The following is a 21,612-nucleotide window of genomic DNA, read 5'->3' on the forward strand; positions in this document are numbered from 1 at the left end:
AAATGATGCTTTGAAACCATGAATCCTTCCTCTCACCTCTCATTGTCAATAATTCCTGAACTTATGCATGGCATGCTGTATGCAAATTGCCCATTAAAATCAAAGCAAAATGGATTCTTCCACTGCAGGTTTAAGGTTTCTCTCTAATGTACACCTAAGCTGAGCACAATCTCTATACATCTTTAACTTCTGTGACGATGCTGAACCATTTCTGAGGAGCAGTTTCAGCATGAGGAAACAATCACCTGCAGCAATTCTCCCCATTTTTATTTTTACACCTAGCAAGATAAGATCAGCATGATGTATATCAATATTTTTCCACTAAAAGACAGTGGCTATACTGTACTATTGTCCTGAGGATTGGTGGTGGTGGTGGAGAGAGAAGAGAACAGTACCTCGTCGTATTGTTCTAGTAATACAGTTTGCAAAAAGTCCTGAGGTTGCAATTCAACAGGAGGCCCAGTCCAGTTGCTCTGTACAAACAACTGCAGACTCCCCACACCAAGCAGAAACACCACACTTTGCCTGCAAGACAATAAACAATTCCATTTTTATTGATACGGTCATACATATATAGACAAATAGTAGGTAGAAATTGTCCTGTTCATTCTATACAAGTCTTTAAGTTTAAAAGATGGAAGATGCACCAAAAAACGGAGCAGTTACAAATCTGCATGAAAAAATATCCATCTGAAGAACATTTAACTCAATTGTTCAAGGAAGGCTTTGAGATTTTATTTTCCTGACATGCTTCAAGTACTGAACTGACTTATCAATTATTTTTTTTGCTGACAGATAAAAATGGTTTCCAAACTTAGCATAAGTAATGGAGGAATCCTCTACCCTTTCCCCAAACCAGAAGGAGGGCAGGAAATCTCCCTCAAATTGAGAAAATAAAATTATCTCTGGATTTATCAGAGGTTGTTGCATGGCTAGATGCATTAAGGCGATGGAACATAAAAGGCAGAAATTGCCTGTACACATTCTAAAACATGTAGGGCAGCACAGAGTCAGCTATGTTCATTCACCCAATGCACCAAACAAATCTGATTATGCACCTAACCTCTTAAAATAGGAATGCCAGCAATGAGAAGCACAGTCCTGCCCCATCTGCACAGGTTGTCAGTTTAGATATGCTATGGAAAAGCAATCTGTGCATCACAACAGTTGCCAATTATAACAAGACCAAGACGTAAAAATAATGAGTTTGATCCCAATAACCAGGCGCATATTTATTCCTCAGTTGGGGCTATTGCACGTGACTCCTCCTGGTGAGACCCAACTTTGGCAGCCCACAATGGAAATCTGCTTGTGCAATAGAACTTGTAGTTTCTCTCCTCCTGCATGCACAGCTTTAAAATCTGCTCTGTGGGGTCCCCAACCCTCCTGTGCAGATTCTGGGGGTGCTTGGGGAGCTGCGAGTGGGGAGAAGAGGAAGGAGAAGTGCAAGTGGATGTCCACTCAGAATACACTGGATCTCACTCATTATGCTTCCATCTGTCTCTTATTTATCTTCACAGCTCTTCATTTCTGTTTTTCTGCTTCTGTTCTCTGCCTTTGTTTATGCCTCCCTTAAATACCAGGGAAACCTTAAAAAAAAGCCCACTTTGAAATCTCAACATTAAAGTTCTTAGCAATTGCAATGCAAACAGCAGCAACAACGCAAGAAGCATACTTAAGATTTGAATTAAGCAGCAGCTTGGTTTTTCATGAATACAACTGATTGCAGTAGAACTTTTTAATAAGCCCAACTATGTGCACACATACTTCTTTGTTAGACTGTTCAGTTTTGATTCAGAATATTTCAATGTGTTCTCCCATGTGGTTGCCCAACAAGAACTAGGAAATCAGAACAAATCAGCCCCAATATATGGCTTAAAAACCACGATACAAACACAAAAGGCTCAAGAGGCACACGTAGGAAAATGGTGCAAAGTGCCTCATATGTAAGTCTCATAGTCATAGTAAATCCTTGCAGTTTTCTTACAACAGATGTCTACAGTTACCAGGGTTACTGAAAACATGTTGCAGGATTTGCAGATTTGCATTGATCCTACAAATTATTTTCATAATTCATGTTGCTTTTTCTTTTTAACCCTCTGTCAACAGGTAAGGTGAAACATGAGAGGTTAAACCATGACAGTTCTGAAAAGAATAAAACTTTTGTTTTATAATTAACTCCATAATTCCATGTTCAAGGCAGGCCTCAACAATAACTGGACATTGCCTTGCGATGTGTTAACCCCTCCCCATTAATTTAGTGGGGGGGAAACAATGTTTTTTGTTCTTACAGGTTTTGGGGTCAGTTCTGCCCCACTGGTATGCCTCAGAAACTGAAAAATCTGAATACTAAATATTCAAAAGATTTAACAACCCATGATTTCTGAGATAGTACACTAGGATGTGTTCACAATAGCTGTTTTATTTTGAGATTGTTATTAATTTTTATACCGTCAATTATGAAAAATAAATTTCTTCTTCAAATAATTATTTTTACCTTTCCATAGGATCCGTATCTGCAGAAGAACAGTCCAGATAATTTTGAATCTGCTTTTCTAAATAGCTGGCAATGGTATCCTCTTCTGTTACTTCAGGTGTTGTGAAAATATCCTGAACTGCTTTACTTAGCAAAACGGCCTCATAATTCCCTTCCAACAACAACTGCAACAAGGACCCACTTTCTAAAAAAAACACAACGAAAGTCTTAGGAATCCTATCTTGTTTAATGTATACTCGAGGCAAGCGTAACTTACTTCAAAGAGACTTAATCCTATACAATTATAGTGTTGCATTCTAAGACATCTCATATCAGAGGAAAAGAAGTTGGGATGCTTTAGAAAAATACCCATTGGCATTTACTAAATTAAAACAGCATTCATACTGGACTCTTATGGTGTGCTTACAACAAAGATTTTAAAGAGATTGAAATTTGTAAACAAGAACCAGCTGTCCAGACATTAGGCTTCTAATCATTTGCTCTTAACCCTCACACATTCTTTGCAAGCAGTGGTGCAGCTAGGTAATTTTTAGATTCTGGACTTGATAGTCCTACAAGGCCCTCTTTCAGACAGCAATGTGTATTGTATCTAACTATCGTTACTATATGCTGTCCTTCCCTGAAGATCCGGGGTAGCTAACAACGCACACACACAGCATCACAGAACAGTCATTTAAAACATTGACTGATCAGGAACAACCTTTAAGACACAAAGTAGTGGACAAAAAAACCCTCTCTGTTAAAACATGCAGCTAGCTACCAAAATCCTGGAAAAATGAATATGTTTTATGTTGGCATCTAAATATATGGGTGACAAATGAATCTTAGTTAAGAAGGAGTGCCATAGCCCAAAGGGGGGGGGCACTGTGCTCGAAGGCACTACTTCGCGTACTTGGGCCCAATGATGCCAACCTGAATACAATATTTGGAAGTGGGTAGGTAAGCCCTACTCACATAATTGATCACAATACACTGTGCACTCACACCATTTGAATGGCAATGCTCATCAACTTTGGGGGGCCCTGGCCCCCTCAAATATTTTATTTTGGGAGGAGCAAAGGGACCTTGGCCCTTAGGAGTTGGCTCCTATGCAGAGTTCCCAGCTTGGATGCAGCAGGGAACTGTAGTTTAGGACAGTAGCTACAGAACTGGATTTCACACAGAAGCCAGTGTGAAATGGGAGAAGGGAAGAGGCAGGGAAAGAGTGCTTGGGCCAAATGCTCATTCACAGGCTCATAAACCAAGGTTTCTGAAACCTTGAATGATAATCCAAACTGGGCCTCTATGTTAGAAATCCAACCTGATATCTACTGTCACCTTTACGGACCTCTAATAACCAAAGTTAAGGAATAACTTTCTGGCACCTCTCAAGTTACAGCCATTGCCATTCTAAAGAGAATGAGAGAGGTGCTCATGGTGAGCACCATTCTGGCCCCTCTTTTTCTAGAAAAACAGCACTGCTCAAAACTCCAGTTAAATGCAACTTGCCATGCAATTGCACTGTTAATATGTGGCTATTGCATTCCGTGATCAGGAAAATACTGAACTGGAAATAGTCTCTGTGGCAACATCAGTGCGGAGAGGAGGATCACTAAAGGCTTTTGCGACTTCACGGAGCCTATCTGTAACCGTCAGACAGTAAGCATGAAATAGCATGACATTATAATGAAGTTATAATAAAGGTTAGCAAAAACTTGGCAGATCAATCATTTGCAAAGCAACGCAGTGCCCCAGCATCCCAGGGGCAGTTATATCATAACGAGTGACATTCGTACCCACTACGGAAGCTCAAATACGTGAAACCTCCATTTTATTTTTCGGGGGAGAGGAGAAAAAGTGACAATGCTATCTACTGATTGTTGGGTGTCAGACTCACTGCCTCTCCACGCCCCCATGACTCCTTGTCTCCTATCCATCCCGGAACACAAGCAGGCAGCACTGACAACTGCCTCTTAGATGGGTTAAGCTTGATGTCCTGGGTTCAGCCCGCTCTCACCCAGCGCTATACCCTTCGCACCTCCAACGACTGCCAGGGTTGCAGCAGCCCCGCAAAGAAATAACTCCAGCGACTACTCCCTTTGGGAGACACACGCGGACACGCCGCCCGCTGTTCCCACTTCCCACTCAAGGAGGGCAAGGGGAGGCAGGATGAAGGAAAGGGAGCCCTGCCGGCAGTGAAGCGCCGCTTTGACAGGGCTCCCACCCGGCTGCCAGGGCGAGAGGATGAGCGACGAAGGCTGCCTCTGGCTCGCCGAAGCCTTACCTTCAGCCGACGCCGCCTCGTTCTGCTTCCACCGCGGCGACTCCGCTGCGCTGGGGAAGCCCCTCAGCAACACACGCTCCAACGCCCGCATTTTCTCAACGCGCTCCTGCTCTACAGACGAGACGGAGGAGAAGCCGCTTTCTTTCCTTTTTTTTTTTTTTTTTTTTGACGCGTGGCGAGTCTAACCCATGTGCACTAAGCGGCCTTAGGGAGCCGCCATGCCAGTCGCGCGAAGCAACCTGGGAGAGGTGGGCGGGTCGGTCGGTGGGAGAGAGGGCAGCAACGCATGCGCATCGACGCCGTTCCCGGGCCGAGAGATATGGGTGGGAGAGAGAGGTTGCGCGCGCACGCCGCACGTGGAAAGGAACGCGGAGCCCTGTGCGGCTCCAGCTGGCACGTGTCGGTTGCGCGGGGCGCGTGTAGACGCGCGCGAGGGATGTTGGCGCGGCAGCTCGAAGCAGCGCTTGAGGTTCGTGCGGCTGGCGCCGGCGGGAAATGGTCGGCGCGACCAGAGCCCTAAACCCGCTTATTGTATAGAGAAGCCCTGCAAGCGAGGCTTACTCCATAGCGGCATCACGAGTTGTAGGTGCTTGCATTAGTTTTTCTCACTAAAAGGCGTATGAGTTCAAGGTGTCTGCAATCAGTGCCTGGTTTTTTTCCTAGAAAAGGAGGTGCCAGAACTCACCATGAACACCTGTTTTCTTAGAATGGCAATGGCTCCCACCTGAGAGGTCCTGGAATTGAGTTCTCGTGAGTTCCCACTGAAAAGAAATAATATCTGTGTCTGCCTACCAGTATAGAGGGGAGCAAAGAGGACATAGGCAGAGTCGGCCCTACCATTGGCCTGAGCAAAGTGGCTTCTCCGGCAGGAGGTGCTGAGGGATGAGGAGCAGCAGGCAGGCATTTGGAGCGCGAAGCTGCAGGTGGGTTCCTTCTTTAAGTCAGACTGCCTTCCTTCAAGGCAGGATAAAGTGTCGCCTCCCCAGTGCTAAATTAAAATTAAACTGCTACTCCAGTTGGCTTCTATATGGGGAAAGAGAGTGGGAGGCACCATTTTGTCCTTTGCCTTAGACAACATATATATTGGGCCAGCCTTGGACTGAAGGGTGTGATTAATATGGGTTCTTATTTGCTGTTTTGTGAGGATTCTTTCCCCCACTTTTTTATTAAATAGTGTATATTTAAATAATATATGTTCAGGTGAGGCAAGTGTTCTGCTCTTGGAGTTACAAACACCTTGGGTCACAAACACTTCAGGTTACAGACTCTGCTAACCCAGAAGTTAGCAGACCTCGGGTTAAGAACTTTACCCCAGGATTAGAACAGAAATCGCGCGGTGGCAGCGGGAGGCCCTGTTAGCTAAAGTGGTACCTCAGGTTAAGAACGGTTTCAGGTTAAGAACAGACCTTCAGAATGAATTAAGTTCATAACCAGAGGTACCACTGTACTTTCCCTTCCTAAGGATGGACACTTAACAAAGAGAAAGAGGGTGGCAGGACATCGTTGCCTGGCGTTGAAGCACACCTCTTTCATATACACTGATTGTCCACAATCCAATCAAAAGATGCCCATCCTTTTTGCAATCAGTGAACTTAAGTGTGTGTGTAATTCTGTTGGGTTGCTGCTTGTCTTTTTGGTAGCAGCTCCAGAGCCACGGAGTAGAAAGTCCATTGCTTTCCCAGATTGTCACTGGGGGCAGTGCAAGCAGTTGTGTGGCTGGGGGTGGTTAGTGGCTCTGCTTCTCTCCAGTTCTTGTGGCACCACTGTCATCTTCTCCCCTGCCCACCCATTCCTTCTCGATGACTTTTTTTTTGGGCCACCACCACAATAGCAGTGGCACCAATGGTTTATCCACGACTCCCTCCACCACCTCTTTATTGCTTTGCTCTGAGGAAGGGCCATGTAAGTCCCTCCTCAGAGTGAAGCAGCAAGGAAGAGGTGGAAAGGGCACTTCTTGCCTCACCAAGTCGGTGGGTGATGGCACTGGCAGCATTGGTGGCCGATAGTGATGTGAGTGAAGGGCCAAGGCGTGTGCCAATTTGCCATCTCCCACCAGCCATAGCCATCTAAGTGGTCTCATTACCTCTCATGATTGGGTCAGCCCTGTGCAGTTCCCTTATTTTCATTGGAGACACATCAAAGCCACAGAACAGAGCAGAGTGGACAGTAGAGGAGCAGGGTGTGACAGCCAAGAACATTCATGTGGACAAGGCTTTAGGAGAGCAATGCATGTAAATACCTTACTGGAAACGCAACCAGATTATAATGTCTTGTTTCCAGTTCTAGGGTTTTTCTGCATTTCCTCTTCCACCACCCAAACTCCTTATTGCAGCCACAAGGACTAGAAAGTTTAATTAATTAAGATATTATACTTAAATAGGTATTATTAGAGTGGCTTTCATACAAATATATATATATAACAATAGCAAGCTAAAACAAATAATTCATTAAATAAGTAAATAAGCAACCCAAGAGAATTGAAACAAAAATCCAACAGACGTGGGGAAATAAAAGTGCACATCACAGCAGTTCTGCTGCTGCTCATGGGAAAAGTTGGTACTGACGAACACGTTCTGTTCCTAAAATCATTTTTCAGCCTGTCCTAAGATTTCAGAGCCATTTACACTGTACCTGGAGATAAACCTTAATCTGGTGTTCAGAAAATAGGATGGCGTATTAATGGCACTGTGACATCTTTTGATGTTGTACCCTAATTATCACAGTGGCAGTTGCACCAAACAGTTGTCACAGTTGTTTCAAGAGCTTTTCCGTAAGTGTGGTGTCCCCACTCCAGTATCTCTCTCTCTCTCTCTCTCTGTGTGTGTGTGGTGAGGCATAGCCAACCTCCTGACAGTGGTGTGACAGCTGTTTACTTGAACATGGTTGGAACGGTTGAACCGCCCTGAGACCTGAGGGTATAGAGCGGTATATAAATTTAAATAGTAATAATAATAATAAATAACAGGGCAGTGGCGAGATCATGGTCATGTGACTGCATCAGTAGGATCACCACCAATCTTGTGTTCTCACTGGTGTACCGTCGCAGCCCAAACTTTACTACCATTCAGCCCTGTCCTGCTAAGCAGCAATAGGGCAAGTTTTGGAAGGGCAGCTCCACCCCACCTGTGTGCCACTACTCCTCTGCCCCCTGCCTTTTCACTCATTGATATTTAATGTGGCAGAGGTCCCATCTGGTGTCTGATACTGGTACAGCAACATCAAAATACTCTGCTGAATCATTGAAATACCATTGGGACCAGTCCTGCATTTCTGTTTTCTAAGCAGTTCATAGTATCCAGTCATTAACATCATACTGCCACACCAGTGAATGTATTTCACAAGCGTCTCTAGAATTTTTCTTCTGCTGCTGAACAGACAACCCCTTTGGAAGTAAGTGGTGATAATCCAACTTTTGTAGGATTTATATGGAAAATAAGCTTTTTGGAATATGTGTCACAAGCATATCATCCAATCACAACATAGTGACTATGTGCAAAACGTAGCTTATAAGGCTTTTATAAACAGCATAATAGGGAATCAGTCCGCATGAATAATAGTAAGATAAGTAATGGAATATTCTAATTAAACCATTTACAATTAAATGAAATGCCCAAATGAATACCATTTCATTGGAGCATGTATGGGTTTCCTTCTCTATAAAAATAATAGTGTGGCCTCTGGCTTTCCTAAAGAGAAGGGAATAAGAAGATTCTAATTTAAGGGATAATTTTAAAATCAAAATAGGTAGTCATTCAAGTACAATCAAGAGTACTTACCGTTCAATGTACTTTTAAAAGATCCCTAACCTATACTTAGTGCTGGTTCCATCTTTTAGTACTCCCCTTACATCCACTGGAGCCCCTTGATAGCTTACATATGCATGTGCCTGTTGAAGACTTTCCTCTTTCAATAAGCTTTACAAGTGGAGATTTTCGCTCCAATCTGTATCTGTATTGTATTTGAACTTTTAAAAAATATATGTATTTTTAAACTTTTATTCTTGTAATTGTTTTTTCTGTATGCATTCTTTTGTATATGTTTTAATGTATTGGGCCATCACTTTGAGATTCCTCAAAGGAAATGATTTATAAATTAAATAAATCATAATGATTTGCACATCTGTGTGTTTGCAACCGAAGCAGGCAGGTTACTATCTTACATGGACATGGGCATCTTTGGTTCTATCCCCAGGGTTTAGGCCATATGGTAGTAAAGTATCAAGTCTAGGTCGCCACAAGTTTTCTCTTACTTGCAGTGGTTTTGAATCAGGTGGCGTCTCTGTTGCAGAGACAGCTCAGTGGTGGTCATCTGAATTGAACTGCTTTGCAACTGATTGTTCATTAAGACTGTAGATTTGTGCTTCCTCAAATACGTGTGTAGATCAGTTGTTGTTTTACACACATACTGAATATGTCATCATAGACATTTCCACTCAGCAATGTAAATTACATTGCAGGACCTGCAAGTGATGTTTTGTTTGATATAATAAGGTCTTCCAGTCATAATATGCTTGAAGGTAACTGTCTCCCTCAGATAAACACAGGTGATAACCAATTTGCAAAGATGTGATTCAGGATTGCCGATTTGTGGTTTAAGTACAGTTATTGATAGTACTCTGCATTGATTTGGAGCCTATGGAATACTATAGAAGAAGGCTTGCTGACTGCTTTAAAAAGACATTCCAGTTGCCTGAGAATGAGTTGTTATCTCTGTTTGCCAGGGCGTGTGGGTGTATTGATCATATATCCAGCCTCTTTATTCTATTTCCCTTTCCCACGCAGTTGTCATTCCCTCACTCTCCAATCTCTCAACATTCATGCCTTGGAGTTATGCATGGAATTATTTTGGAGTTCCCATTTTCACCCTCGCACCGTACATTTTCACCCCTGTACTTGTGTGTACCTCAGCATTACCTTGAGTCTGCTGGTACTTTGGTGCATCAGTGCTCCCGTTTTGGCTACATAAGCACAAGCACACGACAGTTCAAATTGGTACATCGATTATTTCCTTTAGGATTATGAAATTTGTCTTAAAACCATGAAGACGGCTGAGGCAGAACCACTTGTTATTTATCTTCAGTCTTTAGTTATTTAGCAGCTCTTTCACAGAGAATTTCAAAACTTTTGGCTGAAGAGCAAGTCCTTGATGGATTGTCATTCTCTGGCAATCCAGAGATTTCATGCAAAAGCACGCCTGGCAATGTGACCTTTTTCTGTTTTGTGAAGACCCAACCTTGGATTTCAAGCTATAGGCAAAGAAAGCCTGCTTTAGTGTATATGGTTTGTTCTCCTTGGATCAGGACCTGTGTCTCCTGCCAACTTCTTGTCTGAAACACAAGTTATTTGAGGAATGAGGGCTACAAATTATAATCACTGGCAGGAAGCCAGCTTTATTGACATTCAGCCAACCCCATCAATCAATCTAAATCTTTATTTCCCCTTTTTGATGGACCAAAGGAGGGCAGGAAGATGTCAAGGGCCTCCTTCTGTTGACAGTTTTGACTCCATATTAAATGAGTGCATCTCAAGGTTGGCTGTCTTATAACATTGACTAATGAGCCATATATTCATTGGGGGCGGGGAAAGAAAAAATCTTGAACACAAAGGAGGTCACCGTCTCTTTTCCAAGACAGTCCTTCATAAAGGTTGTCAAGGTCTTTGGTAAACGAGGAGAGCTGAATGTCCTTTCTGCTATTAGACATGATTACAACTTGGCTGGGATCGCTTGCTGTTTTAATATTGAGCTCTATGACTCTTTATTAATGTTAATTGCTATTGGTGTTTTGTCCAAGAGGCAGTCGTGTACTGCATTCTTGGACAAATTGTGCACTATTATTTATTTTAAAAAATGTATAATAGCCAGTTTTAGAATGCAGTGATTTTTTGACATGCTTCCACATTTGAACAGAATCTTACAGGGCGGCAAAGGTCATGACTTTCTGTCATCCGTGATGTGGACAGATTGTACTCTAACACCATTTGTTCGTTTCTGAAACAAAATAAGGGTCATTTCTATTTAAATCTCATTTGCAGGTTGTTAATATATTACTTGTGAAAATTCTAAGCAATGGAAATGAGAAGAGTGTGTGTGTTTCTTGCTCCAAAAACAATTTCTCACTTTAAATGGAAAACAGTGGCATCTAGAGCTGTATCGCTCTGATGTGGTAGAAAAGAGGTGCTGCCAGGAATGGGGGAAGAAATTAAATTCAGTTTACATTTAAAGGTGAACCTACCAAATGTACACTTTCCAAATCAGTAATCAAACCAAACCAAACCAAAACACAGCCAGTCATCCTTTGAAATTTACACTTCTCTTAATTTTGAAACGTATTTCTCCAGTCAAGTATTGTGTACAAAAATGTGTATACTGGGGTACATAAAAGTTGCAGATATTAGCATACACACATAATTTGCATTATATATGTTTTTCAAAAATTGGTACATTGGCAAAAATTGCATACAAATTGTGTGTATTAGGAGAAATTTGCACTAAAATACAGATGAATTTTCATGAGAAATTTTTAAAAAAGAATTCACAAACTGATGTGGAAATGCGGCGAACTGAACTGAAGATGGGGAAGTGAGAAACCAAAATTGCCAAATAGATCCCATCCCTAGGTCCCATCCAAATCTTTCTCCATAATACTTAGGTTTGACTTCTGTGAAACTTAAGCACATCACACCCTAGCTACTTTTGTACTAAGCCCCCCACTTAATTTTGTCCCCAGCTGTGCCCCTAAGAGCAGCAGCATTCTATTTCTAAACAGAACTAAGCCTGTGATTCCAAACCCACTTACTATGCACAGAGGTATTACTGAAGAGGGGGACTTGTTTTGGAGTAAAGATGGTGATACTTGCACAGCACAACTATTTTAAATTAATGTAACTAATACAGTGTTTTTTCAAAGAATAGTTGACCAATACACTGGTACCTCGGGTTACATATGCTTCAGGTTACAGACACTTCAGGCTACAGACTCCGCTAACCCAGAAATAGTACCTCGGGTTAAGAACTTTTCTTCAGGATGAGAACAGAAATCGTGCTCCGGTGGCGTGGTGGCAGCAGAAGGCCCCATTAGCTAAAGTGGTGCTTCAGGTTAAGAACAGTTTCAGGTTAAGAACGGACCTCCGGAACGAATTAAGTACTACCACTGTAGTAACAATACATCTAAGTAGCTCAAATGTACCTTAAGCTGCAGGCCATAGAGCCAAGAAGAAGATCTATGTCAGTTCTTCAGAGACGCTTAACTTGTCAAAGCCTCATTAGGTTTAGTAAAAAAAATAAAAGACAAAAGCAAAGGGGAGACACCTCAGAGTTGGATGATCAGCTAAATCTGCAGGAGACTATCAGTATAGGGGCTACTACTGAAACTGCAGATTGGAGGAGACCCACAAAGTATATATAGAGGAGATGGCCTAGCCTGCTACCTGAGGCAGAAAGTAGGAAGACAGCTCATTTCCTGACGTCCCATTACAAACCCCCAAGGCTTGACATCAGCTGGTCAAAGCACCTGCAGATTTATTCATGTATTTATTTCCATTTATTAATTGCTTCCTAGGAAACCTCCCAAAGTGATTTAACAACTCTGGTTTTCTTCTCCAACTAGCTATCATGGCAGTTCAGGGAGTAAGAAACTGATGCCACGGGAAATTATAATATTGTTGTACACCTCCCCAATCACCAAGCAGTGTGAGTTTCCAGGGGTTCCAGGTGCTTACCCAGCATTTGGTTTCCTTGGAACGAGGGTAAGCTTTGAGGACTTTGCCCATCGCTGGTACCAAACCTAATCTTCTGCATTAGGGTGTTTAATTTTCATTGTCTTGCATCTAAAACTGTGGACTCCTCAACAGAGTTTGGAGGACCTGTTCATGTTTTCTGCAGTGATGCTTCTTAACACCTTTCACTCATTTTAGGAGATGAAAGAATAAGAGAGATAACTAGGCAAGAACTTAAATATTCTTGATAGCCAGATGCTCCTTCATTTTGCATGCAGGGAGCTTCCAAGCCCTGTCAACTTGACAAATGAACTTAGTTCTAAATGTGTCCCTTGTTTACTTTAACAACAGAGTGTTCCAGTATTCCAAAGTGTGTGTTCCCTTGCTGCACTGAAAGCTAAGTTCTGCTATCAAAAAGGCTGTATATTTATTCATTGCATATATACTATTTCTGCTTTATTGCTATCTAAAATTGTTGAAATGATTGCCATAAATCATGACATCACTGTGTAGCTTTCCTTGCCCTGCCATCTGCATTCACAATCTTCTGAACCAGTTTTAAATAGGGCATTGATTCAGTGTACCAGGATGGAACCATAATATTCCTCCCATATTCTCCTGAAAATTGGGAGCGAGAGGGGGCACACACCAAGCCTCTAACTGACATATGTATTGGAATCTACAGAAGCAACATAGTTTTATCCCAGGAAGAGAAAAGGGAAAATTCTGTACTACCATCCAATCCATCCTATTGTGCTGGTCCTGAAGGGGCTCTAGATATGGTCATTTATCCATCTTCAGTTTTCTCTCACCCTTACAAGGGAGTAATTAAGGCTTACTTCTGAATAAATATTATTAGGATTGTGTGCTTTAGTTACATGTAAAAATGCAAATATGAATCATGCAGTTTGCCTGTGTTTGTCTCTTTGTGTCCCCAACCCTAGGTTTTAAACCATAATTAAATCTGGTTGGGGGTGAGAAGGAGGTCCATGCAGATCACTCACCTTTTGACAGTCCCAGCTCAGTTCTGGTCAACCCAATTCAACCTGGGGCAATTTGAGGTTGCCTTAACCCAACCTGACTGTAGTACAATTGTATATTGGCTTTACGTTGTGCTTTAGAGAGAAACAAGCCACAAGTGCTAATCCAGACATCATGCTAAGTCAACCTTTGCCAACCTGGAATGCCCTACACATGCTGTTGTAGTACAACTCTCAGCAGCATGGCTGGCTGGTTGTAGTTCAACAATAACTGGAGGGCACCAGGTTGTTGAATAAGTAGTGAGAGGGAGTGAAGCAATCAGAGTGAGTGGTGCTTTCAAAATTCCAAAGATTGGTGACCGCTAAAGTAACATTTCTCACCTCCATCCTGGGCATCCACAGGGCATGATAATGAGCACAGCTGCTCATGTGCAAGAGTACATAATTGTTTGAACCTTCCTTCTAACTACCGGAAATCCCATATGCTTGAAATTCAGATTCCATGCTACTGAATGTGAGGATCCCTAGATCAAAACCAATGTCTATTGCAGAATTCTCTGGGTGTTTATCCAAAGGTCTGTAATTCCAGAGGCCTATTTTGTGTAACAGCTTGTAAAAACAAATATGTAAAGCTCTATAAAACTGTTATCAATGATCTGTGAAAATGATCAGTATAAAATATGAGGCATTAAGTACAATAATTACATTATCATTATACTCACTGATTAAATAATGCCCTGTAAGGAGGACTCTCGTAGGGCCAAGCACAGCCCAAATGTCTGCCAAGGCACAATCTGGAAAGGAGCCATTTCATCTCCAGGAAATGATCCTGCCAAGGGCTTGGACTCTTGACAGAGGGGCGAGGGCTCTCTTCCTAAATAAATAGCTTTCACAATCCATTTCACTAGCACAAATTCATAAAACTGGATTGGCTCCACATTCCAAAGCACATAACATTTCTGTATCATTAATTCCTCCTTGTTGAAGGCAGCAAAGAGGAATGAACGGAAAAACTCCAACAGGAATGTGTGGAATTTCTTTAAGTTCAACTTCATGGAGGATGAAGCTTCCAGTGATGGCCAAATGCTACTTCCAAGACCAGAGACACTGTGCATCTGATGTCAATCACTGAGGTACAACAGTGGGAGAAGGCTGTCATGCTGAAGTCCTGTTTGTGGTCTTAGCATTGGCTTCTGGTTGGCCACTGTGGGAAAGGGGGTTACGGACTAGATATGTCTTTAATTTTGAGTCACCAGTGCTCTTCTTGTGTGTACTCCCAGTGAGCTACCATATGGCTCACTTCATACTGTTAGGTTTGCTCCTTTTCCTGGTGAGAAGTTACATGAGTAGAGTACTTGCCCTGGTTTGGTTTCATTGGGAAAGAGATCACTGGCAGTTTATGGCCTTTTGTAAAACTTGAATTTATTTACCAATGTACAGGTTGAGCGTAAGTGAATTCAGAGCTTAAAGCACTCCAATAGACAGTCACATCAGATATTAAGAGAGATCTGATGCAACACAGTAGATCTCTAGAGACAGAAAGCTTTCTGTGAAGACACTTTCTTGCATGTACAGAACCCAGAATTCTGTCCCTATCTCAACTGTCCCCCCCCCCTCTCTCACACACAAATACAAATCTAGGTTACAACATCCTAAGTGTGTGGAGTGAGAGAAGGTGAGATACAGTTTTTCCAGTTCAGTACATCCCAGATTGGTCCTGTATCAAGAAGCAAATCTCTAACAACTATCTCCCATGGAAACACATCACCTTTTAATTTTGGAATTTTTTTGTTTGTTACTCCAATATGTGAAAGTTAGCTGTAACCTAATGGCAAAGTCAATATAGTTCTTGAGGTCATTTTTTCTTCCAGACACTTTGTGTACATTTTTTGCATACAGAAAGAAAATTTAATGACAAGTGTTTGAAATGTGGGGACATGGTTTACTACTCTGCAGGTATCGTAGAAGGACTATTTTCAAGGTCTTTTCTGTGTAGATTCTGCATCCAAAAGTGCACTGCATTAAAAATGTCACCCCTGAGGTTTGTTTCCAGTGTTCGAAACTCCCATTGTTCTAGGCGCAAATTACGACAGAGAATTTAATTAGTATCTGAGCTTGGGACGCAGTACTGCGCCTAAGATTTCAGATTAAAACTGCAGAGTGGAAGGAAAGGAGGACCTTTTTCTGCTTCCCCACTTTCAGCTACTCTCTGAAGACTGGAGAAGAGTTATTAAAAAAAAAGCATGCCTAGACATTCCATTGTTGCTCCCATAACCTAGGTTTAAGATGCCATTTAGCTCCTAGCTTTCATATCTCCATTTCTAACACTGTTTATGTCAGTTCCAAGGTTCTGGCCAGGGATTGTGTTAAGACCAACTCACAGTGATCATCCTCTTCACAGAAATATGATAGTAAACCCAAGGCAAGATGGCTTAACCAGAGATGGGGAGTCTGTGGCCCTCCAGATGTTGTTATACTAAGTTCTGTACAGAACGCAACTGCCAGAGTTCTGTTGGAGGTGAGGTGGTTAACATATGCAACACCTTTATTATAACAGCTGCACTGGTTATTGGTGTGTTTCCAGAACTAGTTCAAAGTGCTGGTTTTGAATTTGTAAAACCCAAATGGGTTGAGTTCAAGCTTTTTTTACTAGACTGTCTGTACCCCTATTTCCTGCACTCTTAAGATCTGTTTTGAAGGTTCTCCTGGTTTGCTCACCCACTGGGTCATTCAGGTGTGGGGCACAAGGGAGAAGTACTGTATCATGGTTCCATGGCCATGGGACTCTTCCCCACTCGTCTTGTGCCAGCTTTTTATGCTGTAGATGTTTTCTGCATCACAAGTGTGATACTCATTTGCCCATCTTCTTCTGTTCCTTTACCAAGTAGCACTTGAAGGTAGCCCTCAGAGCCTTCATTGTAGCCTGGTCAAGAGGGAAGACCTATGAAGAAGTCCTCCTGGGGAGTTTGCTTGGCATGCCTCTTCTTTTCTTTGATGCTCACTGAGAAGCAACCAAAGAAGCAGCAGAGGAGGGGGCCAGAGTCGTATCACAAGAACATTACTATTATTTGACTCCCATGGAAGGCTGTATTTTCTTCAGTCTAGTTTTCTTGCACCATGAAGCTACCTTTTGTCTTTCCTGCCTCTCCCTGGGAAGGGCAATAACAAGCAAAGGAAATGAATTTGGAGTGGGCTTGCTCTTGCAATGCCTGGCTGCTTGGTAGTTAATACAATGTCAAAAAACTGTGCTGAGTATTATCAAAACTTCTAAGCTGTGGTAGGGTGTTTGAAAGTTGTTTGAACAAGATGTCCACCTTCTGGAACCTTCCGTCTTTAATTATACTTACATTTCACCGGCAAATAAAAAGAGATTGGCGAATTCTCTTGACTGTACTAGCTTGACTCACGCAAAAAGGATCAGTGCCTACAAATATTAATCCTTAGATACTTACACAAATAGATTGCATAATTTCTTTGGGCGTGAGTGAATTCCAAACATCTGTAATCTTCATGGGTTTGAGAACAAAATGAGGTAAAATTAGATTGAACTTTAAATAAAGCTAATGTTATTTCTCCCTCAGCTAATATTGCAGTGTTTCCCTCCCCTCCCACTTAATGTGGAGAAATAGATTAGTAAAGTATAGTAAAGTATATGCCCTTGAAAAAAAATCTATATTGCCATGACTTCATCTAAAACTCTACTACTTTTCAGAAGCTCTTCTTAAAAAAAGAAAAGGAAGTTGCTAAAAAATTAAGGATGCTTTCCAGAGGATTTCTAATCTCCAGAGAAAGTTTTTTCATATTTACCTTTCTGAGGAGAATCTACTAAGTGGAAAGAAAGCAGGCATTAACAGTCCCCCAAATGTAACTACACCTCGAGGCTGCTTCTTGCCAGCCAGTTTCAAATTTCAAACACATCTACTCTCTACCTGATCTTGAGAGGAAGACTTTTGGTTACATCTCCTGGTAGAACAGTGGTGTCCTTACCTAGTAAGAACAAGGCTGTACCCATATTTCAGTGTCTCAAGCTAATGAAGGCATAGCAATGACTGGCATTTAGGAAAGCAGATAAGAATGTAGGAACATAAGAGCCTGCTGGATTGGGCCCTTATAGTCCAGCACCTGTTCTCAGAGTGGCCAGCTAGATGTCTGTGGGAAACCCTCAAACAGGATTCAAGCCAAAGAGTATTCTCCCCTCTAGTGGTCTCCAGCAGCTGGTATTCAGACACATTACAGTGGTACCTCAGGTTAAGTACTTAATTTATTCCAGAGGTCCGTTCTTAACCTGAAACTGTTCTTAACCTGAAGCACCACTTTAGCTAATGGGCCTCCTGCTGCCGCCGCGCCGCCAGAGCACGATTTCTGTTCTCATCTTGAAGCAAAGTTCTTAACCTGAGGTACTATTTCTGGGTTAGCGGAGTCTGTAACCTGAAGCGTCTGTAACCTGAAGCATATGTAACCCGAGGTACCACTGTACTGCCTTCAGTTGTGGAGGCAGAGTATAGCCATCATGACTAGCAGCCATTGATAGCTTTCTCCTCTATGAATTTGTCCAATTGTCTTTTAAGGCCATCTAAGTTGGTGGCCTCTTGTGCGAGAGAGTTCCTTAGTTTAACTGTGTGCTGCATGAAGAAGTACTTGCTATTTATCTGTCCTGAAACTTCTGTCATGTTGCCTATTAGTCACCTTTTTTCTAAACTTAAAAATCCTAAATGTTGCAACCCTTTTTCTTAGGGGAGTCGTTCCATCTAGTTCTAGTATTATGAGACAGAGAGAAAAACTTTTCTCTATCCTCTTTCTCCATTCCATGCATTGTTATCTTTCTAACATATTCTCTCTCTGTGTGTGGTTTCCTTCTGATTTTTCCTTCTCATTTTAAAAATTACATTTAAAAAACGCCAGTGCAGGTAAAGTCCACCATTGTACCCATTTGCAGGAATGTGGCTGAGACTCTGTAGGTACTTACACGAGTCCTGCAAAGTAACCAGGTGTTGTTAAACTTTTTTTTTTCTGAAGGAAGGGGGAAGGCAGTGTATGACAATCCCAAAGTGTAGTTCAGTGTTGTTAACCTAGAAAGCGCAGTCAGGAGGCCGTGAAGATGATTGTAGCAGCACTGCTATTAATTAAGGGCTGGAGGAGGTAAAAGGAGCCAGAGGAAGGAAGAAAGGGTGGAAAGACATTATCTGAATGCCATGTCCACCCATAGGTGGACAGCAGGTCTACCCACTTGGGAACCAATAGAGGAATAGACCTGGAATACATTTTTTTCCCAGAGACCCAGTCTACTGGGCCAACCTGGTCTCCGTGTGTTACGTATGTACATTTAGATTATTTACTGCCCTGCCTTTCAGAAAAAATCCACCTATAAAGAGAAACTGAATAGTAAGGAAGAAGAAGAAGAAGAGTTTGGATTTGATATCCTGCTTTATCACTACCCAAAGGAGTCTCAAAGCAGCTAACATTCTCCTTTCCCTTCCTCCCCCACAACAAACACTCTGTGAGGTGAGTGGGGCTGAGAGACTTCAGAGAAGTGTGACTAGCCCAAGGTCACCCAGCAGCTGCATGTGGAGGAGCGGAGACGCGAACCCAGTTCCCCAGATTACGAGTCTACCGCTCTTAACCACTACACCACACTGGCTCTCAATGACCCATTGAGTCAGATCTAAAAGGATCTCAAAAAAGGGAGAATGACCCATAAGAGGCAATGTGACAGAACTGTACTTTGGAATTCTTAACACCTGCAAATTTCAAAATCGGGAACATCTGAATAAAACTTCATGAGTGACTTCGATTGTAGACCATGCAGAACACCACCACCAGTGTTCTGGGCCAGATTCTGTCAGTGGAAGAACTGGGGAAGGATTTCTGCTTGTGCAATACAGCTTTCCTCCTTGTGCACCCCTGAAATTGGTTTGCTGGGCTCGGGAGAACCCCAGAACCAGCAAATGAGTGGAGGGGGGAATCGTTCTCTCTGGCAAGCTGGACAGATGGGAATGTTTGTTCATTGAATTCCACCTAATATGTCTGAACATCACCAATAGTTGCCAGTTCAGCTTTTTCACTGAAATCTCTAGGAAAGGTGACCCCAAGATTTGCTTAAGCAGTTGACTCCTTTGCTGAACTGCTTATAGAAACAATGTTTTTCTCTTGATGATTAACCTATCTTCCTGTAGTTTAATTTTTGTAGGTTTTTTGCTTTTTGTCCTATCCTGAGTGGCTCCAATTAGCAATTTGTACCACTTCCTTCTCTCTTCTTTTTTGAGATCCTTTTAGATCTGTGAAAACTGCCAGCATATGCCTCCTTTAATCTTCTTTTCTCCAGGGTAAACAGACCCAGTTCCTTCAGCTTGTCTTGACACAACTTGCCTTGGAGACCTGTTCCTCTTGTGACACTCTCCTGAATCGTTTCCAGCTTGTCTGCAGTCTTTCTCTGCAGATGCAAATTTATACAATTTTTCTCCAGACTGGTTTTATGTTTTTCCCTGGCTGAACTTCAGTGCATTTGACAGGAAAATGTTTAAAATGAGATTCGGAGAGGGGGAGTGAATAAGAAATAGTTCCAGCTTGTAGAATGTAGAAGAAACTAGGGAAATGTTTCCTACAGCTGTGTTTATTTGTTTTAAAATAATTTGCCAGATTTCTACTGCTGTAGTAAATAGTGATGGGGCTTCATGTGAAGCCTGTCACTTTTTGTCACCATCAAGAACAAAAGCTTGCAGATGCAATTGTTAATCAAAATAGAAGAAAGAAAAAAATTTCAAACAGTACAGGACTGCTGCAACTTGCTCTAAAAATTGATTTATTGCAGTTACTCTATGATGGGAGGGGGTTTGGTCTGAATGATATCTCTAGGAACGACCCCTCCCCCCAAAAAAATTCTGATCGTAAAGGCTTGTGTGTTTTTTTTAGGATCACAGAATAAAAGTTTACTGACAACCTCAGCAATACTATTGAGTAGCCCAATAGAAAATTAGCCAGGAGTGAAGATTTCTTTGTTTTTTGCAGGCACATCTTGAGGCCATCCAAAAGTGCCACCGGGTGTGACTGAACTCTAGAGCATTAACCCTCTTCATCTCATCTGCCTTTGGTGCTGCTTAGGGTAGTGGGATCTGTAGCCCTTCAGATGTTGTTGGACTACAACTCCCATCATTCCTAACCATGGGCTACATTGGCCAGGACTGATAGGAGTTGGAGTCTAACAACATGTGAAGGGCCACAGGTTCCCCAGTACCTAATGTAAAACGACTCAGATGAGATCTAGTCTTTGCCAGTATGTAAGTATAATTTGAAACTGCTTTTCTTCTGCTTCAAACTTTTAAACTTTGTCATGATCTCACCAAATGTTGCTTTGGTTCCCCATTAGCTGCTCATTCAGTAGGCTTGAGCAGGAACAGAGAGGAGAGGATTTTTGCTCTTAGAGAGATGATGATGATGATGATAGATATATCCTGAGTGCATCTCGTTCCAGGTCTTAGGTTGTGACTTTGCCCATTCAGACTCTTATATGTGCGCCACCCATCTTGATAAACCTTGGAAGTATAATTTTTGCAGAAATTAAAGCATCTAGCTCTTGCCAGCAACTGGCACAAAACATTCCCATCCTAACTAACCTTCAAAACATACAATGTTCCCATACAAGGAATTTATAAGCATGTCTATTTAGGTGATCTGACATCAGACTGGACAATAAAGTGATTTAAATGGAACAATCTATTGCTACTGCTTTTAGACAAAATGAGTTTATGGTGATTAATTGCTTTACTGTAAGGATAAAAGGTGCTTGGACGTGGTTGGCCACTTAAATGTGCTCTGTTCTTTATAAATTCACCCCGCTTCTCCCCTTTAATTAATTCAAGAAATAACCTATTTTAATATAAGATACGTGAAGGATGTTTTAAAATGAAGAGAGGCTTCACAACCTAATTGAGGGAGTGATATGAGAGGCAGAAGGTGTATTGTGTCTGTGTGTGTGGAACAATCCTGTGTCCTTTCAAACTTGTAGTAGATTTAAGAAAGCTTTTTCTTCTTCTCTCTCTTTCCTAAGCTCATGGCAAGCTCTTCAGGCTGCTTCAGCCAATACAAAAGAGCAATTTAATTAATGCCCTAAAGACTTTGGCTTGTCTTTCTCAAACAGCAGCTCTTCATAACATAAGGCAA

At 42.0% G+C, this 21,612-nt stretch overlaps 1 protein-coding gene and 1 long non-coding RNA gene across 2 annotated transcripts in view; one reads left to right on the top strand and one right to left on the bottom strand.

Moving 5' to 3' along the window:
* The window catches only part of TTC27 (tetratricopeptide repeat domain 27), a 79,496-nt gene extending 74,438 nt beyond the window's left edge, over positions 1–5,058 (bottom strand). The window contains exons 1-3 of the mRNA XM_083432158.1: positions 4,761–5,058; positions 2,498–2,681; positions 396–525 (exon numbers count right to left, since the gene is read on the bottom strand). Of these exons, the coding sequence (XP_083288284.1) occupies positions 396–525; positions 2,498–2,681; positions 4,761–4,851 (405 nt within the window). The 5' untranslated portion in view covers positions 4,852–5,058. The remainder of the gene's footprint in view (positions 1–395; positions 526–2,497; positions 2,682–4,760) is intronic.
* A 251-nt stretch (positions 5,059–5,309) lies between these two features.
* Positions 5,310–21,612, top strand: part of LOC310673676 — a 31,923-nt gene continuing 15,620 nt past the window's right edge. The window contains exon 1 of the long non-coding RNA XR_014509178.1: positions 5,310–5,683. This is a non-coding gene — a long non-coding RNA (uncharacterized lncRNA). The remainder of the gene's footprint in view (positions 5,684–21,612) is intronic.

This window comes from Podarcis tiliguerta (assembly GCF_965153285.1).
Source record: "Podarcis tiliguerta genome assembly, chromosome: 3".
In the NCBI taxonomy this organism is placed as follows: Eukaryota; Metazoa; Chordata; class Lepidosauria; order Squamata; family Lacertidae; genus Podarcis; species Podarcis tiliguerta.